Below are 26,631 nucleotides of genomic sequence, written 5' to 3'. Positions count from 1 at the left end.
CTGCATTTGTGAAACCAGTCCCCAAACACCCACATGAGACAACAGAAAACAGTTGATAGCTTGAATAAAAGGGCCTAATTAGTATATATATATATATATATATATATATATATATATATATATATATATATTCCTAGATATAATGTATGTGATAGTCACAACTAATGTCGGCCTATTGACAGCCTCGTTGGCCCAACTTGCAACAGTACACACACACGTGCATGCATCCATCTCCAAATGCGGTAACTACAAATCATACAATGCTGCACTTCATGGCTCCTGACAATCCGTGTGGCCAACTAGTCATAAAATGCTGCACAATGCTCCTGACAATCCTATTGTGTGTATAGCCAACTAGTGCTGCAATAAGTTACCTAACAAAACTAACTAAATTCTACATACATACCATACACTTTGTCAGATCGCCAACTCTAACTCAACTGTTACACTAGCAAGCAAACGTCAGCCTAACACACGCGATGTAGTCAGCATGCATCCTCAGACATTCACAGCTAACACAGCCAAACGTTAAGCAATTCTAACAACATAAGAGTCAGACTCATAGCCAGACTCATAGCCTTTCATTACACTTCGTCAGCACGCTAACTCGCTAGCAATTAGTCTAAAAAGTTACTACACTACCAGTTTGAAATTTAGCTAGGGAACATGGTGCCCCAAGCTAGCTAGATTACATGCATCCTCATACATTCACAGCTAGCACAGCCAAACATCAAGCGATTTCAACATAAGACATAGCAAGCTAGCTAGCCTATATTAGGCTAGCTAACAATAGTACAGTATTTACAGTACAAGTTCAACAGTAAAGAGGCCAGCTCTGTGTCAGTCTTGCAGCCTTTTCAAGCTCCCACCAGCAAGTAAAAGCCAAACCAATATTAACTCTAGTTTGGCTTCTGGCTTGGTCTCTTTCTCTTTTTTGGATCTGTCTCTTTCTGTGATGTTCCTCTTTGGTCTTTTCGCATCCACCATGATGTGTATAACACTGTGATTTGAGAATTTCTACTATTATTTTAGCAATAGCCAGCGGAGGTTGGTGTGTAAAGTAATGCCGTAAAGCGTTACGGATTTTCCGCAAAAATAGCGGCCCGCTACTCCAAACTTATTATTTCAAGAAGAAGCATTTTGGGGGATGGGTGGAAACAAAAGAAGCAACTTTCTGACAGTGTACCATCAAAATGATTTTGAAGCTGTTATTTTAAGGTTAAAATACTACATTGAGCCGCTTTAATCTAAATAATATGAACTGAAACAAGCGTGACTGTGCTTCTAAATGTGTGCCCCTTTAATAGTTAGTTGAGCATCTCTAAATCATCTTCAGTACGACCCTCAAAGTCGAGTGTTACTGCAACATCTTACACCGTCATGTCCTACAAAGGGCCGTTTGCTTGTGTTTGTTTTTAATTAGTTGGCCTGCTCGGAATGGTACCTTCACGTCTAGTTTACAAAACGGCTGTTTGGGTAACAGTAATGCGATTTATAATGTGACTTATGAATGTACGGTAAATATTTATTCATGATCATTATCGAATCATTGAGGAGCTCTCGCCCTAGATTAGGCAAACTCCCAACACTCTGCCCTTGTACTGCAGCAGCCACACACAGCAGTCCTCTCCCAGCACCTGCCACACACTGCAGTCCTCCTCCAGATGTACTAGTGTACCAGCCACACATACAGTAGCAGTCCTCCAGATGTACTACTGTACCAACATAGCAGTCCTCCAGATCTACTACTGTAGCAACATAGCAGTCCTCCAGATGTACTACTGTACCAACATAGCAGTCCTCCAAATGTACTACTGTAGTAACATAGCAGTCCTCCAGATGTACTACTGACTGTACTACCAGATGTACTACTGACCAAAGCTTGAGGTCCTTCCTTCAGTCACAGAGTTTAAGTCCATGGCTCTAGACCTATGTACTTCAACTTTTAAATTATTATTATTATTATTATTATTGTACGTTGCATTTGTTTTATTGATTTGATTTGTGTCTCTGTGTAAAAAATACTCATGAGTATAAATAAAGGTTTTTGATTGAAAAATGAAAAGAAATGAAAAAATGCCCATAATCCTGACTCAACAGTACAGTCCGACAGCGATAAATAAAGAGATAAATCCAACATTCCCCAAATATATTTTCAGCAATGCCTTTGACCCAGGTCTGGCACCGATGCCCTAGTCTGCTCCTGTCCTCCCATATCGCCCTCAGATGCGTGCTGTCTTTGTATGTCAATTATGTATTCTCACTGTAGAAAGTCATCACTGTCCTTTTCGCCATCCAACAAGCTTATCTGTAAAAGCAAAGGTGCCGTTTAGCCCCAGCAGCCACCATCTGACACAGTTGCACAATCTCACTGAGTCTTTCTAGTCATATGACCTTTGGGAAAGCAATACTCATACTGAAATCTACTAATGTAATGCATATTATTCTGTTAATCTATTACTATTGTAATGCACATTAATCAAATGTTATCCTGTGTCACATTAGCATTTTCTTTGGAAGAATGCTTTGATGCGGCCTGGATAGTAGCTTTTATTTGGGCCAAGAGGTGTTTTGTGGTTAATCAAATAGTTTCTCTCAGCTCTAAGGGCTCAACCATGCGACCCAAGGTTCCTCCACCGCCGCCCCCGACCCAGGTACTGGTCACTGGATGACATTATTTACAGCATATACCGTTTGTTTGCTCAATCCTCAATGCTAATCTAAAGAGTAATGAGAATAATGTAATTACCTACAGTAGTAACTCAGAATATACATAAATATTTCATTTTGTGTCGGGAGTAATCACCCCCATATCGTCTCGAACTCTCTATTGAACTGTAGCTCATTTCTGGACTGACCGGCATCGCCAACAATCGAGATGATTCACCCGGATCGTGCTACTCTTCTATTGTGTCTCTCTCTCTCAGGCGAAGTCAATTCCCACACCTCTGCCAGACTCCCCCGCTCACAAGGGCTCCCCCAGTGACCATGACAACCACCAGGGGACCATAAAGCGTTGTCCAACGTCAGGAAGCCCCGCCCGGTCTGCCACACATGGACCTCCCCGGCCGCCGCCCCCCAAACTCTCCCCGCACAAACTCAGCAGCTTAGGTAGGTACTGAGCATGCTCAACCAGAGGTGTCATCGTTGGAGTACAAGTGCACCCTGGGAGATGTAGGCAGCTCTTAGCCTCATGAGACTATCCTGATCTTGCAAGTTCTCATTTAATTTCTCTCCACAGATCAGTCATCTATCTCAAGCAATTTCAGTGGGCGGGAGTACTTGCCTTGACAGACTAAATCTTTCAGCCAATCAGTGTAACAAAACTTTTGCCAAATCCAGTCGGAAGAACAGCAGTAACATATTTTTCTCTGAGAAACACATCTTTTCTTGTTTAATATTTATTACTGAGCTTATTTCTCCAGTACTTATGGCTGTGTTTATTCTACTAACATTAACGTTACTGCTCATTACTTCAGGAGACTGTTTTTCCACGGGAACCAATCCGGGGGTTCTTCTATGTTAGAGAACCTTAATTTAGTAGATATATGGTGTGTGTGGAATACGGGTGCCAAAGATTACCACGTGTTTCTCATCTTACCACAAGTCACACTCGAGAATAGATTATTTCCTGCTCTCACGGAATCTGAAGGACAGCGTGGAACCGGTGCTGATACTACCAGTCATAATGTCTGATCATCCATTGATGGCGACAATAGACCTGAGCTTCATATTAAACAAAACACCTAGATGGAGGTTTAACGCGACACTCTTGCAGGAATCAAACATTCATCACCCAGTTTAGAGAAAAACTGCCTGAATTCCTAGAACACAACATCGGCTCAGTAGAGGATTCAAGATATGTCTGGATGGCAACTAAGGGGTTTATAAGAAACTTCACATCGTCCTATACTTCCCATCTCAAACCAGGCCAGGTCGAGCCTGGCTTATGTGTGTTGGCTGGCTTGTTTCTGTGCGGGACTGGTAGGACGGTAATGTTTGATAAATAAAGATAGGTCTTGTCACCTGGACACATCAGTTCCAATGCTTCCAATGCTAATCCAGCACAATAAGAGCGGGATAGCCAGTTAGCTCATGGGCTCACAACAACTAGCAGCAGCTTCCATAACATTAATGGTAGCGGTCAGTGGCTAAAGCAGTTACACTGATGATAACATAAAGTCATCCCCACCAGGAACCCCGGTCTCCTGGGTGGGAGTCCAATGCTCTCACCACTACTCTACTTGTGCAGTGGAGATCGGCGGGTGGGTCTTGGTGTCCTTCTTCCAGTCCCTAGTGTGGGTTGGGGTTAGAATATGGGTTGGGGTTGGGACAGGATCTGATCTATAAGGCAAGGGGTAAAGGTTGGAGTGAAAGGATGAACATGTGGAGGTTTGGGGTATAGTCCCATAAAGTCATCCCCACCGGGTCTTCAACCCCAGTCTCCAGGGTGGGAGTCCAATGCTCTCACCACTACTCTACTTGTGCAGTGTAGATCGGCGGGTTGATTTTGGTTTCCTTCTTGATTTTGGTGTGCTGGGACTACTGCCTCTTGTGGTGCCAACAGAGAAATGCAGGCCAACATTGTCCGCAGTAACGGAGGGGAGGGAGGGAGGGAGTGATGACCGGACGAACGCTATACTAGGTGCGCTGGCACTAAGTCACGCACAAAAAAGCATCAATACATTAAGCTAATTTCTCCATCACCACCTAAAGCTGTGCCAGTCAACAGTCAGTCTAATCACTGAAAATAAACCACAAAGGCGTAGAGCGACTGGTGCATCACATCCTATACCAAAATGAATTACTATAGGATTTGAAGTGACCTACTCCTATTGTAATGAGGACTGTGTCTATAATGCAGTAGCGTACCGTGGGGTCTTGCACAGTGTCTTCTCCGACATTGTTATTACTCCCAATGCCCCGCAACCCCCCCCTGCACACCCCGTACACACACGCCGATAGGGAGAGAAACTACGCATGTAGGGGTCAGTGGAGTCTTTTGTTTTTGATGTTCTGGGACTACTGCCTCTTGTGGTAGCAGCAATGGAATTGCAGGTCAACAACAGACCGCAAGACGCACGGACAAAAAGGATTCCCACTCCTTCGGCTTACAGCCAACACACAAAAAGAGAGGGACCATAGGATAGTATTATTGGAAGAGCTGTGCCAGTCACTTGAGAAACAGATGAAAAGTAAATATTCTGATTCAGTGTACAGAGAACTGAAACTGGCCAGATTAGAGCTCAATGATCTAATGAGGAGACGGGCGGAGTTCATTATGCATAGGGTAAGGCAGAACTACTACTTTAATGGCAGTAGGCCCAGCAAACTCCTAGCTCTGAAATTAAAGCAGGCAGAGTCACAAGCATTAACAAGACATTCCACTCCTTCTATAAAACTTTATATAAATCGACTCTAGATTTTGACCCAGAGAGATGCAAACAGTTTCTAGACAATTTGGATCTACCCACCCTGAATGAAGAGGAATCTCTAGATCTCAGTCAACCTTTTTCTTAAGTGGAATTAGAATCTGCGCTGCAATGACAAAAGGGAAGTCACCGGGGCCGGACGGCATCCCGCCAGTGCTCCTGTTACAGTTTTGGGATCTCTTGGGGCCAGTGCTGCTCAGTTCCATTGCTTCAGCCATTGAAAAACGTTCTTTTCTGGACCACACTAACAATGCTTTAATAACACTGATCCCCCAAAAATGAAAGGATCACACAGACTGCACCAATTACAGACCGATATCCTTAATTGATTCAGACAAAAAACTCTACTCCAAAGTGTTAGCGCTGCGTTTGGAAAGATATATGGACAAGCTGATACATGGGGACCAAACTAGTTTCATGAAAGAATGAAACCAACATTCAGCATCTTTTACATGTTATACATGAGTTGCAACATCAAGACACCCCAAGTGCTATCCTATCAATAGACGCTGAAAAAGCCTTTGACAGGCTCGTGTGGCAGTATCTATGGGCAGTATTGGAGAAATTCGGTATGGGTAAAGGCTTCATAAACATGATACAAACCTGTACGCCAATCCAACAGCCATGGTTATAACTAATGGTCTACACTCTGATCCGTTCCCCATATTCAGGGGATCCCGTCAAGGCTGCGGGCTTTCTCCTAGTCTATTCATACTATCATTAGAGCCACTAGTGCAACACCTTAGAGATAACCAAATTATTGCCCCTATTCAAATTAAGTCCTCACTGCACACCATTTCTGCCTTTGCGGATGATGTCCTAATTTATTTGTCAGATATCAACGAATCAATAACATCATTGATGTCTGCATTAGAAGATTTTAGGAAACTGTTTGGCTAGAAGATTAACTGGACAAAATCTGCATTGGTGCTACTAAATGAGGCTGCTAAGAATGGAATACACTCACTACCCCAAGTGATCCCTGTTAGAGAGGAGATAATATATCTGGGTGTTCAGATCCAAAACTCCCTCCCAAACATAGTAAAATCCAACTACGAGAATATCCTTAGAGCCATTGAAAGGGATGTTAATGTATGGGCTAAACTACCTGCTTCGCTACAGACAAGGATTGCCTCTGTTAAAATGAATGTCCTGCCTCGTATAAACTTCATAAGCATGATGATACCGCTTCCGCCACCGGTAGGATACTGGAAGAAGGTGGATAAACTACTGCGCAGATACATTTGGAACGGCAAACACCCCAAGATTAAACTATCTACTTTGCAGAGACCTAAACTTGAAGGGGGACTTGCCCTTCCAAATGTATTTGCATACCATCAAGCATTCCAACTGTGCCCGCTCAAAACATGGTTTGACCACTCTGCATCAGTTGCATGGAAAGACATTGAGGGAGAATTGATATTCCCACTTAAATTACAAGATGTGCTGTTTTCCGGCTTGACTAACAAGCAATGCAAATCACAATTCGGTCCAGTCATATCATACACGATAAGTTCTTTCAGGGGAGTTGAGAAATACCTAAATGGGGATTGGAGGTAGCACGCCAACAGCCCCTTGTGGAGAAATCGGGGCAATATGATGGGTGGTAAACCATTTGAGTCAGCGGCTTGGGCTGCAAAAGGGGTGAACCACTTAGGGGACATATTTACGTCAGAAAGGCTTATTCGTTTTCAGGAACTGTGTCTGTGCACTGGGGTGCCCAGGACTTCCTTCTTTTTATACCTTCAACTGCGGTCTGCACTACGTGCAAGCGGGGTGCCATGGGACGCCAATGTACAGACTCACCCAATTGTAAAATGGACATCCACATCCCCGAACAGAGGACTGGTATCAACAATATACCTAGACATTAAACGCCTGACACAGAAGGACTTGCCTACATCATCATACATCATCAACTGAATATCGTAAGAGGTTCCACTTTCTCCAGTACTTTAGGAACCTGTCCTTTTGTAGTCGAAGAAGAAAAGTCAGTTTTTTCATTGTGTATATTCCTCCTACAATGTTCATCCAGCCTTCTTTGTTTGTTGAATCTTGTTGAAGCCAACGACGTGTAATTGCTTTCTTGCTACAGTAGCTGCGAGGAATATCTTAACCAAATATATATCTCCTCCTACCAACTCAGGAAGGTTACCCAAATACATAAAAGAAAAGGTTTGGAGCTTTTTAAACACAGTATACCCTCCATAGTAAAGTGAACATTCTGCCAATACAATTGATTACTTGGACAGTTCCAAAAAATATGAGAGTGATCTGCCCCATTGTGGCCACACTGCCTCCAACAAGGTTGTTCTATGCCCAGTTGTCGAGATTTGATTTGGGGGGTTATAAAGAATCTAGTTAGGTTTTTCCAGCAGAATTCTCTCCACGTTTTGGAGCTAGTTGAACTACATTGTGTCATACACCTATACTCCCATTCATCTTCAGTTATACTACAGTAATATTTAAATAGTTTTCCCCATCTTATTTGTATGTACCCAGTGGTGTTAGATCTGGCCTGAACCAAGCTATTGTTTTATTTAGACACTGTTTTAGTTGATTTATGTTTGCATATCTGGATGATTACCTGTTTATGACCGTCCGCTGGCACAAAGAGCTCAGGTACCTTTACCTCTTTCAGGAAGTACTGCCGTAGCTGTAGTTACCTAAAAAGGTCTTTGTTCTCTAAATCATATCCATCCTTTAGGGTTTGAAAGCTCACAAGTCCCCCATCTTCTAAAATAGTAAAGAACAATGTAATACCACAGCGAGCCCATTCTCTGAATGGTTGGTCATATAACTATGGCTTAAATCCATTTTCAAAGGCAAACCACCTCAGGACCTTAATCCTTCTTTCTATCTCGAATTTCTTCATGATTGCAAACCATGTTCGCAGGGTGAGCGATATGAATGGCTTCAAGGTATCTAGTTCTTGGTTTCTTCCCCGCCCAAAGGAATCTTGAAACCATTTTGTCCCACTCATTAAACTGTTTGGCAGGTATTTTGACCGGCAAGGACTGAAAGAGTTACAATATTCTAGGAACTATATTTATTTTCACTGACTCTATTCTAGAGCTAAAATCTAAGGGGGGTAACGACGATCTTTCTATATCTTTTTTTAATTTGAATGTTTAAGGGCTGGTAGTTTGCTCCATATAATCTCATAAAATTGTATGTTGGGGTTTTCCCTTATTGCCTGGGCTAGCGGTTCGATAAAAATCGCAAACTGGGCGGGGCTACACGGACACCCTTGGCGTGTGCCACGTTCTAGTGTGATTCGTTCCATTAAACAACCATTTATTTTTATTCTCACCATGGGTCTCGTATATAGTGTTCTAAAAGACTTAACTACTTCTTCCTTGAATCCAAACCTCTCCAATACCAAGAATAAGTACTCCCAGTTCACGCAGTCGAAAGCGTCTTGGCGTCTGGGCTTAAGAAGGCTGAGTTGATTTTTCCCTGTTTTATATGGTTCATAACATGTAATGTTCGTCTTATATTGTCCTGGGTCTGATGACCTGAAATAAATCCAGTTTGGTCCATGTCTATTAGCTCTGGTAAGAAATTTTCCAATCTTTTTGTAATAATAGAGGCATACAACTTATAGTCAACATTCAGGAGTGATATTGATCGGAAAGAGCTACATAATTCTTTATCTTTGCCCTCCTTGGGAAGTACTGTTATAATCGCTTCAATCCAAGATGGAGGGGAAATGCCCTCTGAGAGTATAATTGAATGAGGCTAAGAGTAATGGCATGAGGTCCTGTCGAAAGGCTTTGTACCATTCTTCTGGCAAGCCATCACTACCTGCCGATTTGTTTGCCTTAAGATTAGATATTGCCCTTTCTATCTCTTCTGTAGTGATTTCTGCAGTTAAGATGCCATTCTGCATTTCACCAAGAGAGGGCAGGTCAAGGAATCTCAAAAATCACATGGTAGCTTCCCTATCTATCTGAGTTGGCTGTCTATAAGTTGTTAATCTGAATTAATTCTATTAGTGCTGAGCTGACAAAAGCCCTGCACATCGTGTTGCTCTCCAGACCCAGAGCTGGTCATCACTACCCCAAGTCACACAGTGATAACGAAAATATTGAGTGCGAGCATGCATTCAGGGAGGCTGATATCACAGCAACATCCCCTGGAAAGCTCTGTCCCTCTTCACACCTCCATCCCAATCATAAAGCATCCGTCCACTACCAACCAGAGGCCTCCCACACCCCTGCAGCTTGCCAATCAATCTTTTCCAAAGTGTCTTCCTGTTAGTCATCTCTCCTCTGTTAGTCATCTCTGTTAGCCATCTCTTTTAACCATCTCTGATAGCCATCTTTCCTCTGTTAACCATCTGTTAGCCGTCTCTGTTAGCCATCTCTCCTCTGTGACCATCTCTGTTAGCCATCTCTCATCTGTTGGCCATCTCATCTATTAGCCATCTCTCCTCTGTTAACCATCTCTGTTAGCCATCTTGCCTCTGTTAGCCATCTCTGTTAGCATCGTTTGTTACCCATCCCTGTTAGCCATATCTCATCACCCCATGCGGCTGCCACAGTATTTTTAGTCCGGCCGGAGCTGGTGTTGGCATGCATAATGTCACACACCCACTTCAACCCAGCATGACTCACTACCACACACACACAGACACACACACACACACACACACACACTGGTCATTATCACTTCCAGGCTACCTCAAGTAGTCTGGCTGCCAACTTTCTCACCCAAGCTGAATTCCTCCATGTTGAATAGAGTACAAGTTGCTGTCACGGCAGTAGCCATTGTTCGGGTCGGATTTGGGGATGTTAAAATCACATAACCCACTCAGTAGCTTAATTGATGTAATAGATTATGATCAAATATGTGCTCCACCAACAACGGTACAGGTAGAAGAGAATGTCGACATTGGCCCGGTTGCAGTGACAGGCATCACTCTTTTATTGCAATCTCTTTTGATTGGCCAGTCACTCCAGTGTGTTGTGGATGTTGTTTACCAGGCGCCTTAATCAATAACCTGCTTGACTTTCCTGCAGGCAATGGAGTGAGTTCGACAGAAGTGAGTGGTGATGCCGGGGCAGAGAAGCAGCCTACTATGCCCCCTAGTGGTACCACGAGGAAAGATAAGAAAGATATTCCGGTAAGAATGGACTTCTAGGCCCATTTCTGGTATATCTGTTGTGTTGACTTAGAAATAATGCAGTTCTTGATACTTGATAAATACTCGTATGCGTCATTATACAAGCACTACTATATAGCGCTTGGCAGAAACTTGTATTTTTACAGTTTTGTGCAACAAAAATATTGAATGAAGAAGTGCTTTGCCCTTCCAGAGTTCACATTAATTTTCATATTTCTTAAAAGAGAATATTTAGATGAACCCCAGAGCCAAACTAACAGACGAAAAGAGCTGCCATTCTGTTTAACTCTTATACATTAATTATCATTACAGTCCAGTTCCAAGTGTTCTGTAGTGCTGCTAAAGAGGGAGAGGTGTTTGTGTGTGTATGTGTGAGTGTGTGTGTGTCTGCCTGCCTGTCTGTCTGTCTGTCTGAGTGCGTGTCTGTGTGTGCGCGTGCGGGTCTGTGTGTATGTGTATGTGGGTGCCTGTGTGTGTGTGTGTGTGTGGGTGCCTGTGTGTGTGCGTGTGTGTGTGTGTGTGCGTGTGTATGTGCATGACTGTGGTATAGAGAGATAGCATTGGTAATTATTGTGTGATGACCTTCATATTAATGATGTAATGTATTGTTGTTCAGAAGCCAATCAGCAATGGCCTTCCACCAACCCCGAAAGTCCACGTAAGTCCACCGGCCCGTACTGCAGCACATACATGTTTTACTGTAACATGTTTTACTATAACACATACGTGTTTTACTGTTACCCATGTTTTACTGCAACACATACATCTTTTATTTTAACATATACATGTTTTACTGTAACACATACATCTTTTACTGTAACATATACATGTTTTACCTTAAGTCCCCTGGCCTGTAGTACAGTGCATACAGTATGTGTTTTACTGGAAGCTGCAGGAAGTCCCAACATATAAAGTGTATACGTAATGTCTCTCCTCTCTGTCTCAGTGTAGTTTCAATAACTTTCACTTCTACATAGATATTCATGGAGGGAACCATTAGATATAGTGGCCGGATACCTTGGTTGAGTGTTTTCACGCTAACCTGTAGCTCTGTCAGGAAAAAAGGTTGAGCCTCTACTGCATTGCCTAATATTATGACCTTGAGCTAATGCCTCAAGTTTCACTTCCATATGAACTTTGGTGCAAATGATTTGGGGCAATGGAATGTTCTTTTTATGATCCAGAAACATGTGACAGTGTATATATACCCTCTGAGCTGGAGACCCTCACAGGCCCAAGCAGCTATTCATTTGAACATGTTGAAATCTGTTTGTTTTTTTGTCTCAGATGGGCGCCTGTTTCTCCAAAGTCTTCAATGGCTGTCCTCTGAAAATCCACTGTGCTGCATCTTGGATCAACCCCGATACGAGAGGTTGGACTTGAATCATATCATATTGATCTAACTGACCTCACGACCTTGGTTATAACTTGAATCACAGGGTATTGATCTAAATGACCTAATGACCTTGATTGTACTGGCTCACTAGAGGTGTAGGAAGCCCTTTTGTAAATGGGGCATTACACATAGGGTTTTCCCATTTGAACTGTCTCTCTAGTAGTGTCCTACATTACTCACCCTAACCTGTTAATTAGTACACCCAGTACATTTGATTAAAATTGTTTGAGGATGACATATTGAAAATGTTATTTGTCTGAATGTTTTATTGGTGTTTTTTGGCCCTGTTTCAGACCAGTATCTGATATTTGGAGCAGAAGAGGGCATTTATACGCTAAATCTGAATGAACTGCACGAGAACTGCATGGAGCAGGTACGCTGACAGTCTCTCAATTAGGAATTAGTTTAGTAGTATTTGTTGTAACACGTTTGTAGGCTACAGTACATTATGCATAGCCTAGAGCACAATCTGCAGTATATTCTACTATACGTCTTTTTATATATTTGGTTAATACTTTTACTGTCAAATATTATATTTCAGTCCATTATCTGATTTGAATGCTTGTCTATTTGTGATACAACAATACAGTATTTGTAGTTTGATACAGTCAGATATGAAAACCTATTAGCTGTCTTAAACTTTACCACAGAAGTATAATGTAATGCTTGAAACAGTTTCTCTTCTTAAACTTTAGGTCAGAAGTATAATATAATGTTTGAAACAGTTTCTCTTCTTAAACTTTAGCTCAGAAGTATAATGTTTGAACCCATTTCTCATCCTAGTTGTTTCCCCGGAGGTGTACATGGGTATATGTCATGAGTAACAGTTTACTCTCCATATCTGGTAAGGATTCCTAATCTATAATATAGTATTATATAATATAATTCTGCTATTCAAAGAAAACATGTTCGCCAAGAACGTTCGCTTCTGTTCGCTGTATTTGAACGCAGCCCTGGTTGTGTGTTCGATATGCTTTCACTCTGAAAGTTTACTAGTTAATTGTTCGATATTCTTTCACTGGGAAAGTTTACTGGTTGTGTGTTCGATGTGCTTTCACAAGGAAAATTTACTGGTTGTGTGTTTGGTGTGCTTTCACAAGGAAAATTTACTGGTTGTGTGTTCGATATGTTTTCAGGGAAAGCCTCCCAGCTGTACTGCCATAACCTGGCTGGTCTGTTCGAACACGCTCGGCAGATGCAGAAGCTGCCATTGGCCATTCCCACGCACAAGCTCCCTGACAAGATGATCCCAAGGTGAGGGACTCATACTGCCATCTCCTACTAGGAGACAAATTCCATCATCTCCTACCAGGAGACATATTCCATCATCTCCTACCAGGATACATATTCCATCATCTCCTACCAGGAGACATATTCCATCATCTCCTACCAGGAGACATGTTCTACCATCTCCTACCAGGAGACATGTTCTATCATGTCCTACCAGGAGACATGTTCTATCATCTCCTACCAGGAGACATGTTCTACCATCTCCTACCAGGAGACATGTTCTACCATCTCCTACCAGGAGACATGTTCTACTATCTCCTACCAGGAGACATGTTCTATCATCTCCTACCAGGAGACATGTTCTATCATCTCCGAGACCCTATTTGAATAAGAAGGCTTCCCTCCCACCTCCTGATGATCTCTGTATCTAAGGCTGTACAGATCTGCTACCTACACCCAGTTGTGTCGGATCCTCGATTTCTCAGAGGAAGGAAGGATGCATTTTCCAGAATATTCCACCAACAGTCCACAATAATCTCTGTCGTGCTCCTCAGTGGGGAAACAGTGTCCTTTCTTTACTGAGTTCCCTGTTCATTCTGATGATTTCAGGAAGTTTTCCATCACCAACAAGATCCCCGACACCAAGGGATGTCAGAAGTGCTGCGTGGGTGAGCAGACAACCGTGACCTCTGCCTCTCTCTCTCCCTCTTTCTCTCTCTCCCTCTCTCTCTCTCCCTCTCTCTCCCTCTTTCTCTCTCTCCCTCTTTCTCTCTCTCCCTCTTTCTGTCTCCCTCTCTCTCTTCCTCTCTCTCTCCCTCTCTCTCCCACTCTCTCTTTCTTTCTCCCTTTCTCCCTCTCTCTCCCTCTCCCTATCTCTCCCTCTACTTCTCTCTCTCCCTCTCTCTGTCTCTCTCTCTCCTGTGTGGTCTTCAACTACACATACCAAACTCCTTACTGTCAAGTTGCTGTTGTTCCATGCACGACACACTGTTGTTAAATACATTATTTCTTTACGTCATTCATACCTGAACTGTGCCTAGTACAACTCATAAGCAGTTATCTTTCTATTGTAACAACGGTCTGTTCTGATCATCCAACCCCTCCAGTGAGGAACCCCTATACGGGTCACAAGTACTTGTGCGGAGCCTTCCAATCAAACGTGGTGCTGCTGGAGTGGGTGGAGCCTATGCAGAAGTTCATGCTTATCAAGGTAATATTAGGGTTAGTGTTTGAGTGTATACCCCGTATATTTAACCATAGTTCACTCTCTTTCGGTTTGAGGCATACAGACAGGAAGGCCTTCAGTCAAGGGTTTGACCAGTGCAGTTTCGACCCAAAGCACTTTCATTCTTCTCAGACAGCAATTTAAAAGGAGATACTGTATTTTCACTCTGTTTGTCTACACTGTAGACAAACAGAGTGAAAATACAGTATCTCCTTTTAAATTGCTGTCTGAAGTCTGTAGACTCTACAGTGTCTGCCTGGCATGTTTGAGTTGTTTTGTTGTAGTCAGGGCGGCATTGAAAAACAGAGCTTGCTCTCAATTGTCTTCCTTGAATAAATAAAGGTTTCAATTAATTTGAGACGATCTAACTTGGACACATCCTATGACACTAGAATAGACTAACCCTAACAGTATGTCCACTAAGGCTAGTAGCATTCAACATCTGCACCTATCATTAGCAACTACACTTAAACCTGTACGTGGTGTATGCTAACGCTGAACACAGTCCTCTGTACGATAGTGTTGACCATTTCCACCAGAGGAGCTTTAGCCTAGCCTCCTCTTGATTAGTGCATGCTAATGCTAGAATGTGTCTGTCTCCCTGTAGAACATGGACTTCCACATGCCCTGTCCTACCCCCCTCATCTTATGCTGTATTCCTTTTGTATCAGAGCTCCGGATTTGGCGTCCGGAACGACGCCATATCCCAGTAGAAACAAAATGCGAAAAATACACTTTCGCCCCATCATTGTAGTTCTAGCCAAGTTAGCCATTGTTAGCAATACAAGTTGATAACAACCAACTATGCTATTTTGCACATACAAACTTCATAGTAACATTGTCCACTGCTAGACGTTAGACAGTACTGTGTGTACAAATGATTTAATGAGACACAAATAGGACAGAAGAGCTAATAAAAAGTCTTATTACAGCTTTCACTTATTGTTGATGCGCATGGCAGCCATCTTGATTGACGTCAACAGCTGACGTTGATGAAGTCAGGGTAGATTTTTTATCCCTAGTAAAATAGCGGAAATTACAAGTTCATGTGATGTATTGATGACAAGTTTGACATTGAACCTGGGAATCCCGACGTTTGTGATATACTGTAAAAGGAACGCAGCATATCACTAACTTTAAGATGTGTCTGTCTCTCCGTAGAACATGGACTTCCACATGCCCTGTCCGCTGGAGGTGTTTGAGATGCTGGTGGTGCCAGAGCATCCCTACCCTCTCATCTGCATGGGTCTGCAGATGGGCTCTGAGTTTAACCAGGTGGTCCGCTTCCAGACGCTAGACCCCAACTCCACCTGCCCCTGGTTCAAAGACTCGGGTAAGATTTATATAGCATTCGTGACACAGGCGTGGGGGAGGTTGGGGAGGTGTGGCCGGTGAAGTCTTTCGCGCGGTTTGATGACGCATTGTCCTCTCTCTGTAGACAATCCACAGACCTGCGTCATCCATGTGACCCAGCTGGAGAGGGACACCATTCTGGTCTGCCTGGATCGTAAGTCCAATCAAACAAGACCTAATTTATTAGAGCTTCCGGTGTTTGCATGCAAATGTAATTTAAATGTACAAATCTGACAAGGTCTCTAAGAGCTTTATGTTATTCCATGTGGGAGTAATTCACCAAAAACTCAGAACCCAGCTGGGCAATGCAGAAACTCTCCATGTTGGGCCAAAATATCCAGCGCTCAGCACAGCTGTGTAAAGTAGAGGTTTCATCGACTAGTCGAGTATCAAACCACTAGCGTTAGCCCACCGTGTGCATTGCTGATTGACTAGTTGGGGGCTGTGGGTATTATGTGTTTTTTTGCAGTTGGGGTGACTGTGGATAGTTATTATTCATATGTTTATTGACCATTGTTATTTGGTTAAAAGAAATGGTGGTAAACCTGTGATTAATCAACTAGTAGACTATTTTTGTGGAGTGGTCTAAAAGTGTAGGGTAAACTAACCCTGACTACTAAAATGCAGTAGGCTAGTCATGAATGCCCTAGTGCAAATTAGAATTTGTTCTTAATGATTTGCCTGACTAAATAAAGGTTGAATACAAAAATAAAACACCTGACATGGCCTCACAGTGTCACTAACCCTAACTCAACACTAACCCTAACCTCACTCACACTCAAACACTAACTTTAACCCCCCTCACACTCAAACACTACCTCTAACCTCACTCACACTCAAACACCAACCTTAGCCCCCCTCACACTCAAACACTAACCCTAACCCCCCACATTCAAACTCTTCCTCTAACCTCACTCACACTCAAACACTACCTCTAACCTTACTCACACTCAAACACCACCTCTAACCTCACTCACACTCAAACACTACCTCTAACCTCACTCACACTCAAACACTACCTCTAACCTTACTCACACTCAAACACCAACCTTAACCCCCCTCACACTCAAACACTAACTCTAACTCCCCTCACACTCAAACACTAACCCTAACTCCCCTCACACTCAAACACTAACCCTACCCTTATTCACACTCAAACGTGTTTTTCCTTCTCTCAGGGTGCATCAAGATTGTGAATCTGCAGGGGAAGTTGAAGTCCAGCAGGAAGCTCTCAGCCGAACTCACGTTTAATTTCCAGATCGAGTCGATAGGTAATCGTCCTTGACCCCTGGAAGAGACTTGGCTCTTGTGCCTCTATTTCCACCCACAGAGATGAGGATTTACCCAACACACGCACGCACACATTTGAATTCTTTATGTTGGTCTGCATTTTAAAAAATACATTGCACGGGCCCAAATATAGTTCCATTGCTATCATGTTGATTGGTCATTTAACAAGTGTCACATTTTTTAGATACGAACAAGCATCTACGATGTACACATCATGCTTACAGTACATGCAAATACATACACACACATACATAGATGATGGTATAATATAAATAATGATGTACAGTAAACAAACAGATAATTCCACTAACACCAGGGGTGTTATAGGTACAGAAAACCTCTTCTTCTCCAAATGCAGTGGCTTCCAATAATGTAGGAGATTAAATAATATTAACAGTCCGCTTTGCTTCACACTTGGTCAACCCCATAATCCTCAGGCCTCTGACTACTAACCTATTGGCATGGCCCAGGCTGCCAAATATAAACACGATTAGCTGACACTTGTAGCCTAGCTCGTACAATGGCTTGTACCTGCGACTGGTACTTTAGCTGTTTAGAGAGAAACGCCTCTTCTAAACTAGAATCAAAAGTACAGCCTACTTCCAGCAAGAACACGCCTCAGTGTGGTCAATCACAGTGACGTCCGGCGAATTAGCATGTACATTTGCAAATACATGGGGGTCACTGCGTTGGAACATTGGCGGTTTCACAGGGGAGTTCTTATGTACTACAACAGAGGGGTGGAGGGTAGAGGATACAGGAGAGCTCTTACAGTATGTACTTGTAATGGATTTTAACTGATCTAGTCAAAAAGGATTTACCAAGATTCGCTCAAACAGGTTAAGTCTGGTTTATTGAGAAAACATAGGAGCGCAAGGACTTCCGGACAACGCACATGAGTGGTTGATCCAAAGAAGTGCCGCCTCCTGATCTTGCGCTGCCTTATATTCAAGCAAAACACAGGTTAGGCGCTTCCAGGATGTGATTGGCTAACCCATTGTACGTCATAAATAATGGCAGGCGTCATCAACAGGGGTTCGAGAATACAGACACGTGACATGAGAAAAGGCGGTAATTTCTAAGAGGGGCAAAGGGACAAAGGATGGTTATTCTGGAGTAGACAAACGTCTAGGTGTGTTGGCCTCCTCGAGGTCATCCTGTCATGAATTAGGTTAGCACAGCTATGTGAAAGGTTGAGGAAGGTGGTGAATTACAAAAGGAGGTGATGAAACTATAATTTCTATGACATATTGTACTACAACAGAGGAGTGGAGGGTAGATGATGTCAACAATTCTATCGTGTCTGGCTATGAACAGACCTTTGTAAAAGTGACAACCGTTTAATATGTGGGTCATGGACTCTATTACCTGATGCTGTCCATGATGTAAACAGAAAGAGTTATGCATATTGGGATACCAGATGGATAAATTGAGTTTGGTTGGTAGCACTTGGAGACGTGCTTTCACTGTGAAGATGAGGATTTCCTCATCAATGCATTCTTGAGAATTGTGCGTTCTTGAGAATTGTGCGGGACACAGAGTGGTCAGGTGATGGGAGGCAGGCGAGCTTCCCTTGTAGCCGAAGTCCCGTCCAGTGCTACCGCCGCTGCTGCGCTTTCAGCACCAGGAGGTGCGCGTGATGTTCCGTCGCAGCTCACTGTTGCGCTCATGGTAACAGTCGGGTCTGTGATCAGCCTTTGGAACTGTGGTACCACTTTGGACTGTGGTAATTTTTAAGCGAGATCTTTAAACACCTTTTACCATTAGTTTTACCACAACATTGCTTTTACCATGTAGTTTTACTTATTTTAATATCTAGCCCTATTGAAATTGTAAGGATGTTTATTCTCCCTTCTCCCTTCTACCTTCTTCTCCCCAAACAAATGCCTTTTTGGCGGCCTAAACATCGATGAAAACGCATGAAACTTTGCACATACGTCAGTCCAGGTGAAAATTTTTATATTTCATGGGTGACGGAAATGGGCGTGGCAAAACGGCTCAAGAGCGCCCCCTGGAAAATTTAAAATGGCGAGCCCAACCTTTCAGTTTGATGTAGGCAAACGAAATTCGGTGGGCATATGTAGTTCATCGAGACACACTAAAATGTCTCTTGGAGCTGTACCGAACATCCAACAAAAGTCAGCCTTTTTGCTCTTAAAGTCGTACTGAAATGAAAAAAGCATTCCATTCCATTTTGGTTCACATAATTGGTCATAGTGTTCACCTATTCAACGATGTATGCCCAAAAAATTACACAATTCTACCTTTGTTGTAATCGTATATCAAAGTATATAATTTCTTACTTCCTGGAAAACGGTAGGTCACGTGCAATGACCACAACAGGTACCTTAGATTTTAGGCCAATAATCTCATGACATCCACCCGTCAATCAACGCTATCCTTCTACCGAATCTGTCTAAAGTTCTTAAAACCTGTCCACTTGTCAATGTTCCAATCAAATTCCTCTAAACACATTTCCCACCCTCATAGCTTGTTTGCGTCGGAAATACGTCAAACTACGGAAGTTAGATCTCAAACGTCCGTTTCATCTATCCCTCCATCCATCTTCATCCGCTTATCCGGGGTCGGGTCGCGGAGGCAGCAGCTCCAGCAGGGGGCCCCAGACATCCCTTTCCCTAGCAGCATCAACCAGCTCTGCCTGGGGAATCTTTAGCCGCTCACAGGCCAGTGCGGAGATGTAGTCCCGCCACCTAGTCCTGGGTCTACCCCGCGGCCTCCTCCCAGCCGGACATGCCTGGAACACCCCCCTAGGGAGGCGCCCAGGAGGCATCCTCACTAGATGCCCGAACCACCTCAACTGGCTCCTTTCAACGCAAAGGAGCAGCGGCTCTACTCCGAGTCTCTCCCGGATGACTGAACTTCTCACCCGATCTCTCAGGGAGACCCCAGCCACCCTCCGGAGAAAACTCATTTCGGCCGCTTGTATCCGTGATCTCGTTCTTTCGGTCATGACCCATCCTTCATGACCATAGGTGAGGGTGGGGACGAAGATAGACCGGTAGATCGAGAGCTTTGCCTTTTGGCTCAGCTCTCTTTTCGTCACAACAGTGCGGTAAAGCGACTGCAGAACCGCACCAGCTGCTCCGATTCTCCGGCCAAACTCCCTCTCCATGGTTCCCTCACTCGTGAACAAGACCCCCAGATACTTGAACTCCTTCACTTGGGGTAAGGACTCATTTCCTACTCGGAGCGGACAGGCCACCGGTTTCCTGCTGAGAACCATGGCCTCAGATTTAGAAGTGCTTATTTTCCACCACCACGGTGTCCGAGGGTTACCGCCCCTTGAGGTACCTATGGCCCTCAGGCCACAGCTCCCAGCCGCAGCTTCAGCAATGGAGGCTTTGAACACCGACCACTCATGCTCGATGTCCCCAACCTCCACAGGGATGCCTGAGAAGCTCCGCCGGAGGTGGCAATTGAAATCTCTCCGGACAGGACGTCTTCCTCCAGACGTTCCCAGTTCACCCTCACTACACGCTTGGGTTTCCCAGGTCTGTCCAGAAGCTTCCCCCGCCATCGAAACCAGCTCACCACCAGATGGTGATCAGTGGACAGCTCTGCTCCTCTCTTTACCCGAGTGTCCAAAACACATGGCCTCAGATCAGATGATACGATAACGAAATCGATCATCGACCTTCGGCCTAAGGTGTTCTGATGCCAGGTGTACTTGTGGGCATCCTTGTGTTCGAACATGGTGTTTGTTATGGACAAACCGTGACTAGCACAGAACTCCAACAACAAAACACCACTCGGGTTCAGATCGTGGTGGCCATGCCTCCCAATCACGCCCCTCCAAGTTTCTCCATCATTGCCTACGTGTGCATTGAAGTCCCCCAGTAGGACAGTGGAGTCCCCTGCAGGAGCCCCCAAAAGGACTCCACTCAGGGTCTGCAGGAAGGCCGAGTACTCTGAACTGCTGTTCGGTGCATAAGCACAAACCACAGTCAGAGTCCCCTCCCCCCACAGTCTTAAGGCGCAGGGAGGCGACCCTCTCATCCACTGGGGTGAAATCCAGCACAGAGGCGCTCAGCTGGGGGCTAGCTAGTATAGCCACACCTGCCTTACGCCTCATACCGTGAGCAAATCCGGAGAAGAACAGGGTCCAACCCCTATCCAGGAGTTTGGTTCCGGCGCCGGTGCTGTGCGTGGAGGTTAGCCCCACCAGATGTAATTGGTATCTCTCCACCTCCCTCACAAGCTCCGGCTCCTTCACCCCCAGCGAGGTCACGTTCCATGTCCCCAAAGCCAGCCTTTGCCGCCCGGGTCCGGTCCGTCGGTGCCCCCCGCCTTCACCGCCACCTAGTTGGCAGCGCACCCGACCCCGACAATTCCTCCCGCTGGTGGTGGGTCCACGGGACGATGGAGGAGGAGATGGTGCTTCCACGTTGCTTATTCGGGCTGGGCCCGGCCGGGCTCCATGGTAAGCCTGGCCACCAGGCGCTCGCAGGCGGGCCCTCCGTCTGGGCCTGGCTCCAGACGAGGGCCCCGGGCTTCCTCCGGGCCGGGTCTCTCTTCCTTTTGGTTGTTCTTTCATCAGGGGATTTTATCTGTAACCCCAGGTAGGGGGGCTAGGGGGTACTACCACTTGCCCAAGGTGGACCCCCAGACTAGTGGAGGGAAGGAGGCGTCTTACTTCTCCATTCTAGTTTTGCAACTAGCCACTGCCCCCACGTCCATTTCAGTGCGACTTTAATGTGCTATTTTGTCCTTGTTTTTACCATTTCCATGCCTCGTACTTTAACAAACTCCTCCTACAGATATCATCCGATCAACTTCATATTCGGTCAGCTTCATCTTAAGACCTTTGTGATCAAAAGTTACAAATTAAAAATTGAGTTTTCAACAAACACCCTTGCTGTGGCGCCCCGCCAAATTTTGACATTTCGCCATAAAACAGGAAGTCCTCATAACTCCTCCATACATTATCCAATTTGTCCGATATTTCTCACGCTTCATGAAGGTTCTGTCCTGAACACATCTATGTGTCAATATTTTATATTTTGATAACTTTTGATCACAAAGGTCGTAAGATGAAGCTGACTGAATATGCAGTTGATAGGATGAAGGTAGGAGAAGTTTGTTAAAGTATGATGCATGGAAATGGTAAAAACGAGGACAAAATGGCACATTAAAGTCGCACTGAAACGGACGTTTGAGATCATCTAACTTGTAATAGTTTGACATATTTCCGACGCAAACAAGCTATGAGGGTGGGACATATGTTTAGATGAATTTGATTGGAACATTGACAAGTGGACGGGTTTTAAGAACTTTAGACAGATTCACTGCTGCTCGCAGCCCTAATTTGCATTCTGTTTTATATTTTTATTCTATCTTACACTATCTTTTAATTTTTAATGCTTTTACTTATATTGTTTCTTTTAAATCTGTTCTCATCGTGTTTGTATGATTCATGTTTTTATTCATCTCCTTTTATGTAAAGCACTTTTTTGCTACATTGATTTGTATGAATGGTGCTATATAAATAAAATGACATTAACATTGACATCGACATCACCGACTCAAACACATTCACCGTCTCAGTGTCGGCATGTCTCCATTGCAGGGAGACATCAGTCCAGCTGCATAGGTCATTCAGATCTGGCCAGTCAGAGTTCACGCCGAAGCTGGCTGCATTCTGTCCAATTTACCACTAGGTTGTTGTTTTTTTAAACCAAAGAAACTGGAGGGTAGCTCACTCGTTCGTGGAACGTTACGTCGTTCTTGGTCTAGGAGGAGTCGTGTAGATATACAGTATATATCCCCTAACCGTCCCTCACGTTGACTGTGTAATATGATGCACACACATGCACACACACACACACACACAAGCACAGCTGTGGCTGTGACAGTTAGGAAATAAAGCCCCAGAAAATCAGGAGTGAGATTGGGATGTGACGCCGCTATCAGGCTATGTAATAAACATTTGTCTTTTGTAGTTTGTCTTCAGGACAGTGTTCTGGCATTCTGGAGACATGGGATGCAGGGGCGGAGCTTCAAATCCAACGAGGCAAGTTGGGAAGACATGTTGATGCTATCTGTTATCTGGATGCACCTGGGAACATATCAGGGATCTCAGCAGGAAATAAAATGGCTATTAATACTATCAAAAGTTATTTTTTTGTTGTTTCCTGAGTCAGTGATGCAGTCTGTGTTAAATTGTGTCTTTAATGTGTCCTTGGCAGATCACACAGGAGATCTCGGACTATACAAGAATGTTCCGGCTTCTGGGGTCAGACAGGTGAGATCCTGGACTTACTCTTATGCAAACACCAGAACATTTCTGTCTCTGAAAAGACAAATCAGCCAAATGCTGTCCTTCTTAAAGGTGGGCTCAGCGAAGTGACGCTCTCCAAAGACAAGGAGGAGATGAGCTGGTAGCTCTATCTATAGCTGCTAACCCTGATACTAACCATGATAGAACACTGAGTAACTCTTAACCCTGACAGGAGACTCTTTACATCTCTGGCGAGTGTCTTCCCGCTCGTTTTGGGAGTGACATCATGTTGGTGAGGCAATAGTGTCTGTTGTGGCATTCCGACAGTGGTCTCCCCCTTGAAGTGACTTTTTTTTAACCATTTGTTGTCAGGGTTGTGGTGCTGGAAAGCCGACCTACAGACAACCCCACCGAACACAGCAACCTCTACATCTTGGCGGGCCACGAGAACAGTTACTGAACTAGAACCATTCACAGCTAAACTGGGAATCAGGTCATGGGTCAACCCCATTTCAAGAGATTGTAAAATTCCACAGAAAGTCGCTGTGAAAGTTCTCCTGTGTAATAATGCTGTAGTTGCTGTTGTAGAGGTGTAATTGAGATTGTATTATAAGGTAATCATATTGTAAATCCGTTGAGCATTTTTGTTGTTATTTTGCAAGTGATCTTTCTGTACTGCAATAACCAAAACTGCTCAACTGTATTACTGAGATACTTAGCAATAAAAAATGGAACACTTTATAACAGCCATGACAGCACCTCAGTGAAGGTGTGGCCAAATGAATTCAGACTGGAGACATTTCCTGATCCCGACCCTTTCGGAAATGGCAAAGACCTTGACACTAATAACTTTGGCTGCACCCTGAGTCCAACATTGAGACTGCTGCGTTGGACTGTACCATTGACATGTAATTGTCCTGTTGTTATTTCCATCTCATGTTTTAATATGTAGTTGATTACAAATTAATGATATGATGAAGAATCAGTACATGCCATTTAGTCAACTTTTGTTTCCATAGCAACTTGGTTCAAAGGTGTTCAAGTTTATTCATATACTGTCCCGTAGATGGCCCAATAACTCACCCAGTCAAATCCCATACTTTTGATGTCATTGTCGTCTGATGGTTTGAAAATAATCGTGATTTTTCCAGATGCGTAGGGACTTGAAGGAGAGGCTTCACTATTTCAGTGAAGAGGGTGAAACGATGGTTCGTAATACAGCTCCATGACAGAGTGTATTTCCAGGTTAAGGATTTATTCTAAATGTCTCACCTTCCTTTGAATACAAAGTTACATGTTACATCACCCACAAAGTACTTGACAGAAGTGTATGTAATTATTGTAAATATAATCTTTATGAACATGTAATGTAGATATTCAAGCATTTGTTGTACAGTTGTGACAGTTGTGGGGACTTGAGAAATGTAAAAAGTTGTTGCCTAAGTGTCTGAGGGGACCGGGCCATTTTACACAAGGAAAGTAGTTTGGACCTCTAAAGGAAAAATGTTGGGCCATTAATCATGAGTTGCCTTTTTTGTTTTTATATGTTTTATATGTTGTACCCTTTTGATATGAAGCCCTATAGAGATATGTTTTATATATTTTACGCTGATTTTAATTTGAGATCCCGTATGACTTAGACTCTCCTTGCTCAGACGTACACTGGCTGTGAAGTTTGCACATAGATGCTTAATAAACATGTTATCCATGCAGTACATGTGGGGTGTGGAAACCATGCTTACAAAAGCATGATGCAGAAGTGATAGACCATTAGAATGGTATGATTAAAGACACTTTCTCTTCAGAAACAGTTACAAAGTGAAATCAGCTAATAACATAAACATACTTTGTCTGTTATAAACAGTTATGCAACACACTACTAGGTGAAACATTCCAGTGTTCCATAATATGGAGGTGGGCCTCCCTCAATATTTGTTTAAAAATTAAAAATTTAATTTGCTCCTTTTTCACTGTTACTGTTCATTCTACCGATCATTCCCTCGCAGGGGTGGGTGTTTCAGACACATTTAAGATACTCATTCTCCTAATTACCATATTGCTTCCATGTAAATACTGTACAATAAAATGTGATTTGTTTTTTCAAACTGCATAGCCTCCTGTTTAACTGCCTACAGATGTGGGAAGTTAGAAATGTAACATGCTGCAGCATTTCACCTTCGCGGTATTTGGCAGGGAAATCCCGTTGGAGATCTTGTGGGATTTCAGACGGGTGTTATTTCGTTTTAATGATGCACAACCGCCAGGTGGCGTCTTTGAGCAGATTTATCAGGCTGGGCTCTGTGTTTTTCTCCAAACATTCAATTTCACATTCTTTAATTTAAATGCTCTGTTGTAAAGCACTTTGAGCTGAATTTATGAAAGGTGCTATAGCCTACAAATAACATTTAATTGTTATTATTACCTTGTTCTCAAACACATTTTTTCTCCATCTGGATGTAATTTAATTATTACGAACTGTAATGGATTTTAACTGATCTAGTCAAAAAGGATTTACCAAGATTCGCTCAAAAGGTTAAGTCTGGTTTATTGAGAAAACAATACGAGCGCAAGGACTTCCTGGACAACGCAACAAGAGTGGTTTATCCAGAGAAGTGAAGCCTCCTGATCTTGTGTTGACTTTTATTCAAGCAAAACACAGGTACGGCGCTTCCAGGATGTCATTGGCTAATCCATTGTACGTCATGTGAAATGGCAGGCGTGGCCGAGAATACAGACATGTGACATGAGAAAAGGCGGCAATTTCTTGGAGACAAAAGGACAAAGTATGGTTATTCTGGTGTAGACAGATTTCTAGGTGTATGGCCTCCTGGAGGCCATTCTGTAGGTTAGCACAGCTATGTGAACAGTTGGGGGAGGTGGTGAATTACAAAAGGAGAGAGAGAACAAAGGTTTAAGGTGTTTGGAATAGAAAGGTCTTGAGGCCAGATGTAAATTATATAACAATACAGTATCTATCTCGGTAACTGACGTCAGGTCAAGACGTGGTGTCTGTTAAGTCAAATGCGCAAAATAACAGTATTGTAAATATATTTGTTAGTAAAGTGTGGTGAAAGTGAGGGTTTTGCCTTTTGTTTCTGGAACGCATTCAACTGGTACTTGTAAACCCCGGAAGTAAATATGAAGACAGGGCACCAGCTAATGTAGCTGAGCGCAGTAGGCTATGGCACCATAAAAAGAAAAAATAAGCTTGATCGGAGGTGTGGATCCATACAGAATTGACATAGTCGCCATGAGTTAAGATCATGTAGTCTATTTCGTTTCTGGTGGTAAGGAAGAAGAATCAGATCCGTCGATGCCAGTTTCAATACTTTTATTGAA

At 43.5% G+C, this 26,631-nt stretch overlaps 1 protein-coding gene across 3 annotated transcripts in view; it reads left to right on the top strand.

The window, feature by feature from the left end:
• Window positions 1-25,362, top strand: part of map4k3a (mitogen-activated protein kinase kinase kinase kinase 3a) — a 205,930-nt gene extending 180,568 nt beyond the window's left edge. For all 3 annotated transcript variants that reach the window (XM_084441509.1, XM_084441508.1, XM_084441510.1), the window contains 16 exons: window positions 2,600-2,654; window positions 2,928-3,111; window positions 10,457-10,560; window positions 11,177-11,218; window positions 11,848-11,932; window positions 12,250-12,329; window positions 12,740-12,800; window positions 13,093-13,210; window positions 13,796-13,854; window positions 14,293-14,396; window positions 15,573-15,744; window positions 15,850-15,918; window positions 16,943-17,035; window positions 23,015-23,085; window positions 23,261-23,316; window positions 23,665-25,362. In XM_084441509.1, the coding sequence (XP_084297635.1) occupies window positions 2,600-2,654; window positions 2,928-3,111; window positions 10,457-10,560; window positions 11,177-11,218; window positions 11,848-11,932; window positions 12,250-12,329; window positions 12,740-12,800; window positions 13,093-13,210; window positions 13,796-13,854; window positions 14,293-14,396; window positions 15,573-15,744; window positions 15,850-15,918; window positions 16,943-17,035; window positions 23,015-23,085; window positions 23,261-23,316; window positions 23,665-23,752 (1,441 nt within the window). In that variant the 3' untranslated portion in view covers window positions 23,753-25,362. The remainder of the gene's footprint in view (window positions 1-2,599; window positions 2,655-2,927; window positions 3,112-10,456; window positions 10,561-11,176; window positions 11,219-11,847; window positions 11,933-12,249; window positions 12,330-12,739; window positions 12,801-13,092; window positions 13,211-13,795; window positions 13,855-14,292; window positions 14,397-15,572; window positions 15,745-15,849; window positions 15,919-16,942; window positions 17,036-23,014; window positions 23,086-23,260; window positions 23,317-23,664) is intronic.
• Window positions 25,363-26,631: the final 1,269 nt, after the last annotated feature.

This window comes from Borostomias antarcticus, assembly GCF_949987555.1.
Source record: "Borostomias antarcticus genome assembly, chromosome: 7".
Lineage (NCBI taxonomy): Eukaryota > Metazoa > Chordata > Actinopteri > Stomiiformes > Stomiidae > Borostomias > Borostomias antarcticus.
The sequence above is the reverse complement of the archived record's forward strand: the minus strand, read 5'-3'. Positions and strand labels throughout refer to the sequence as shown.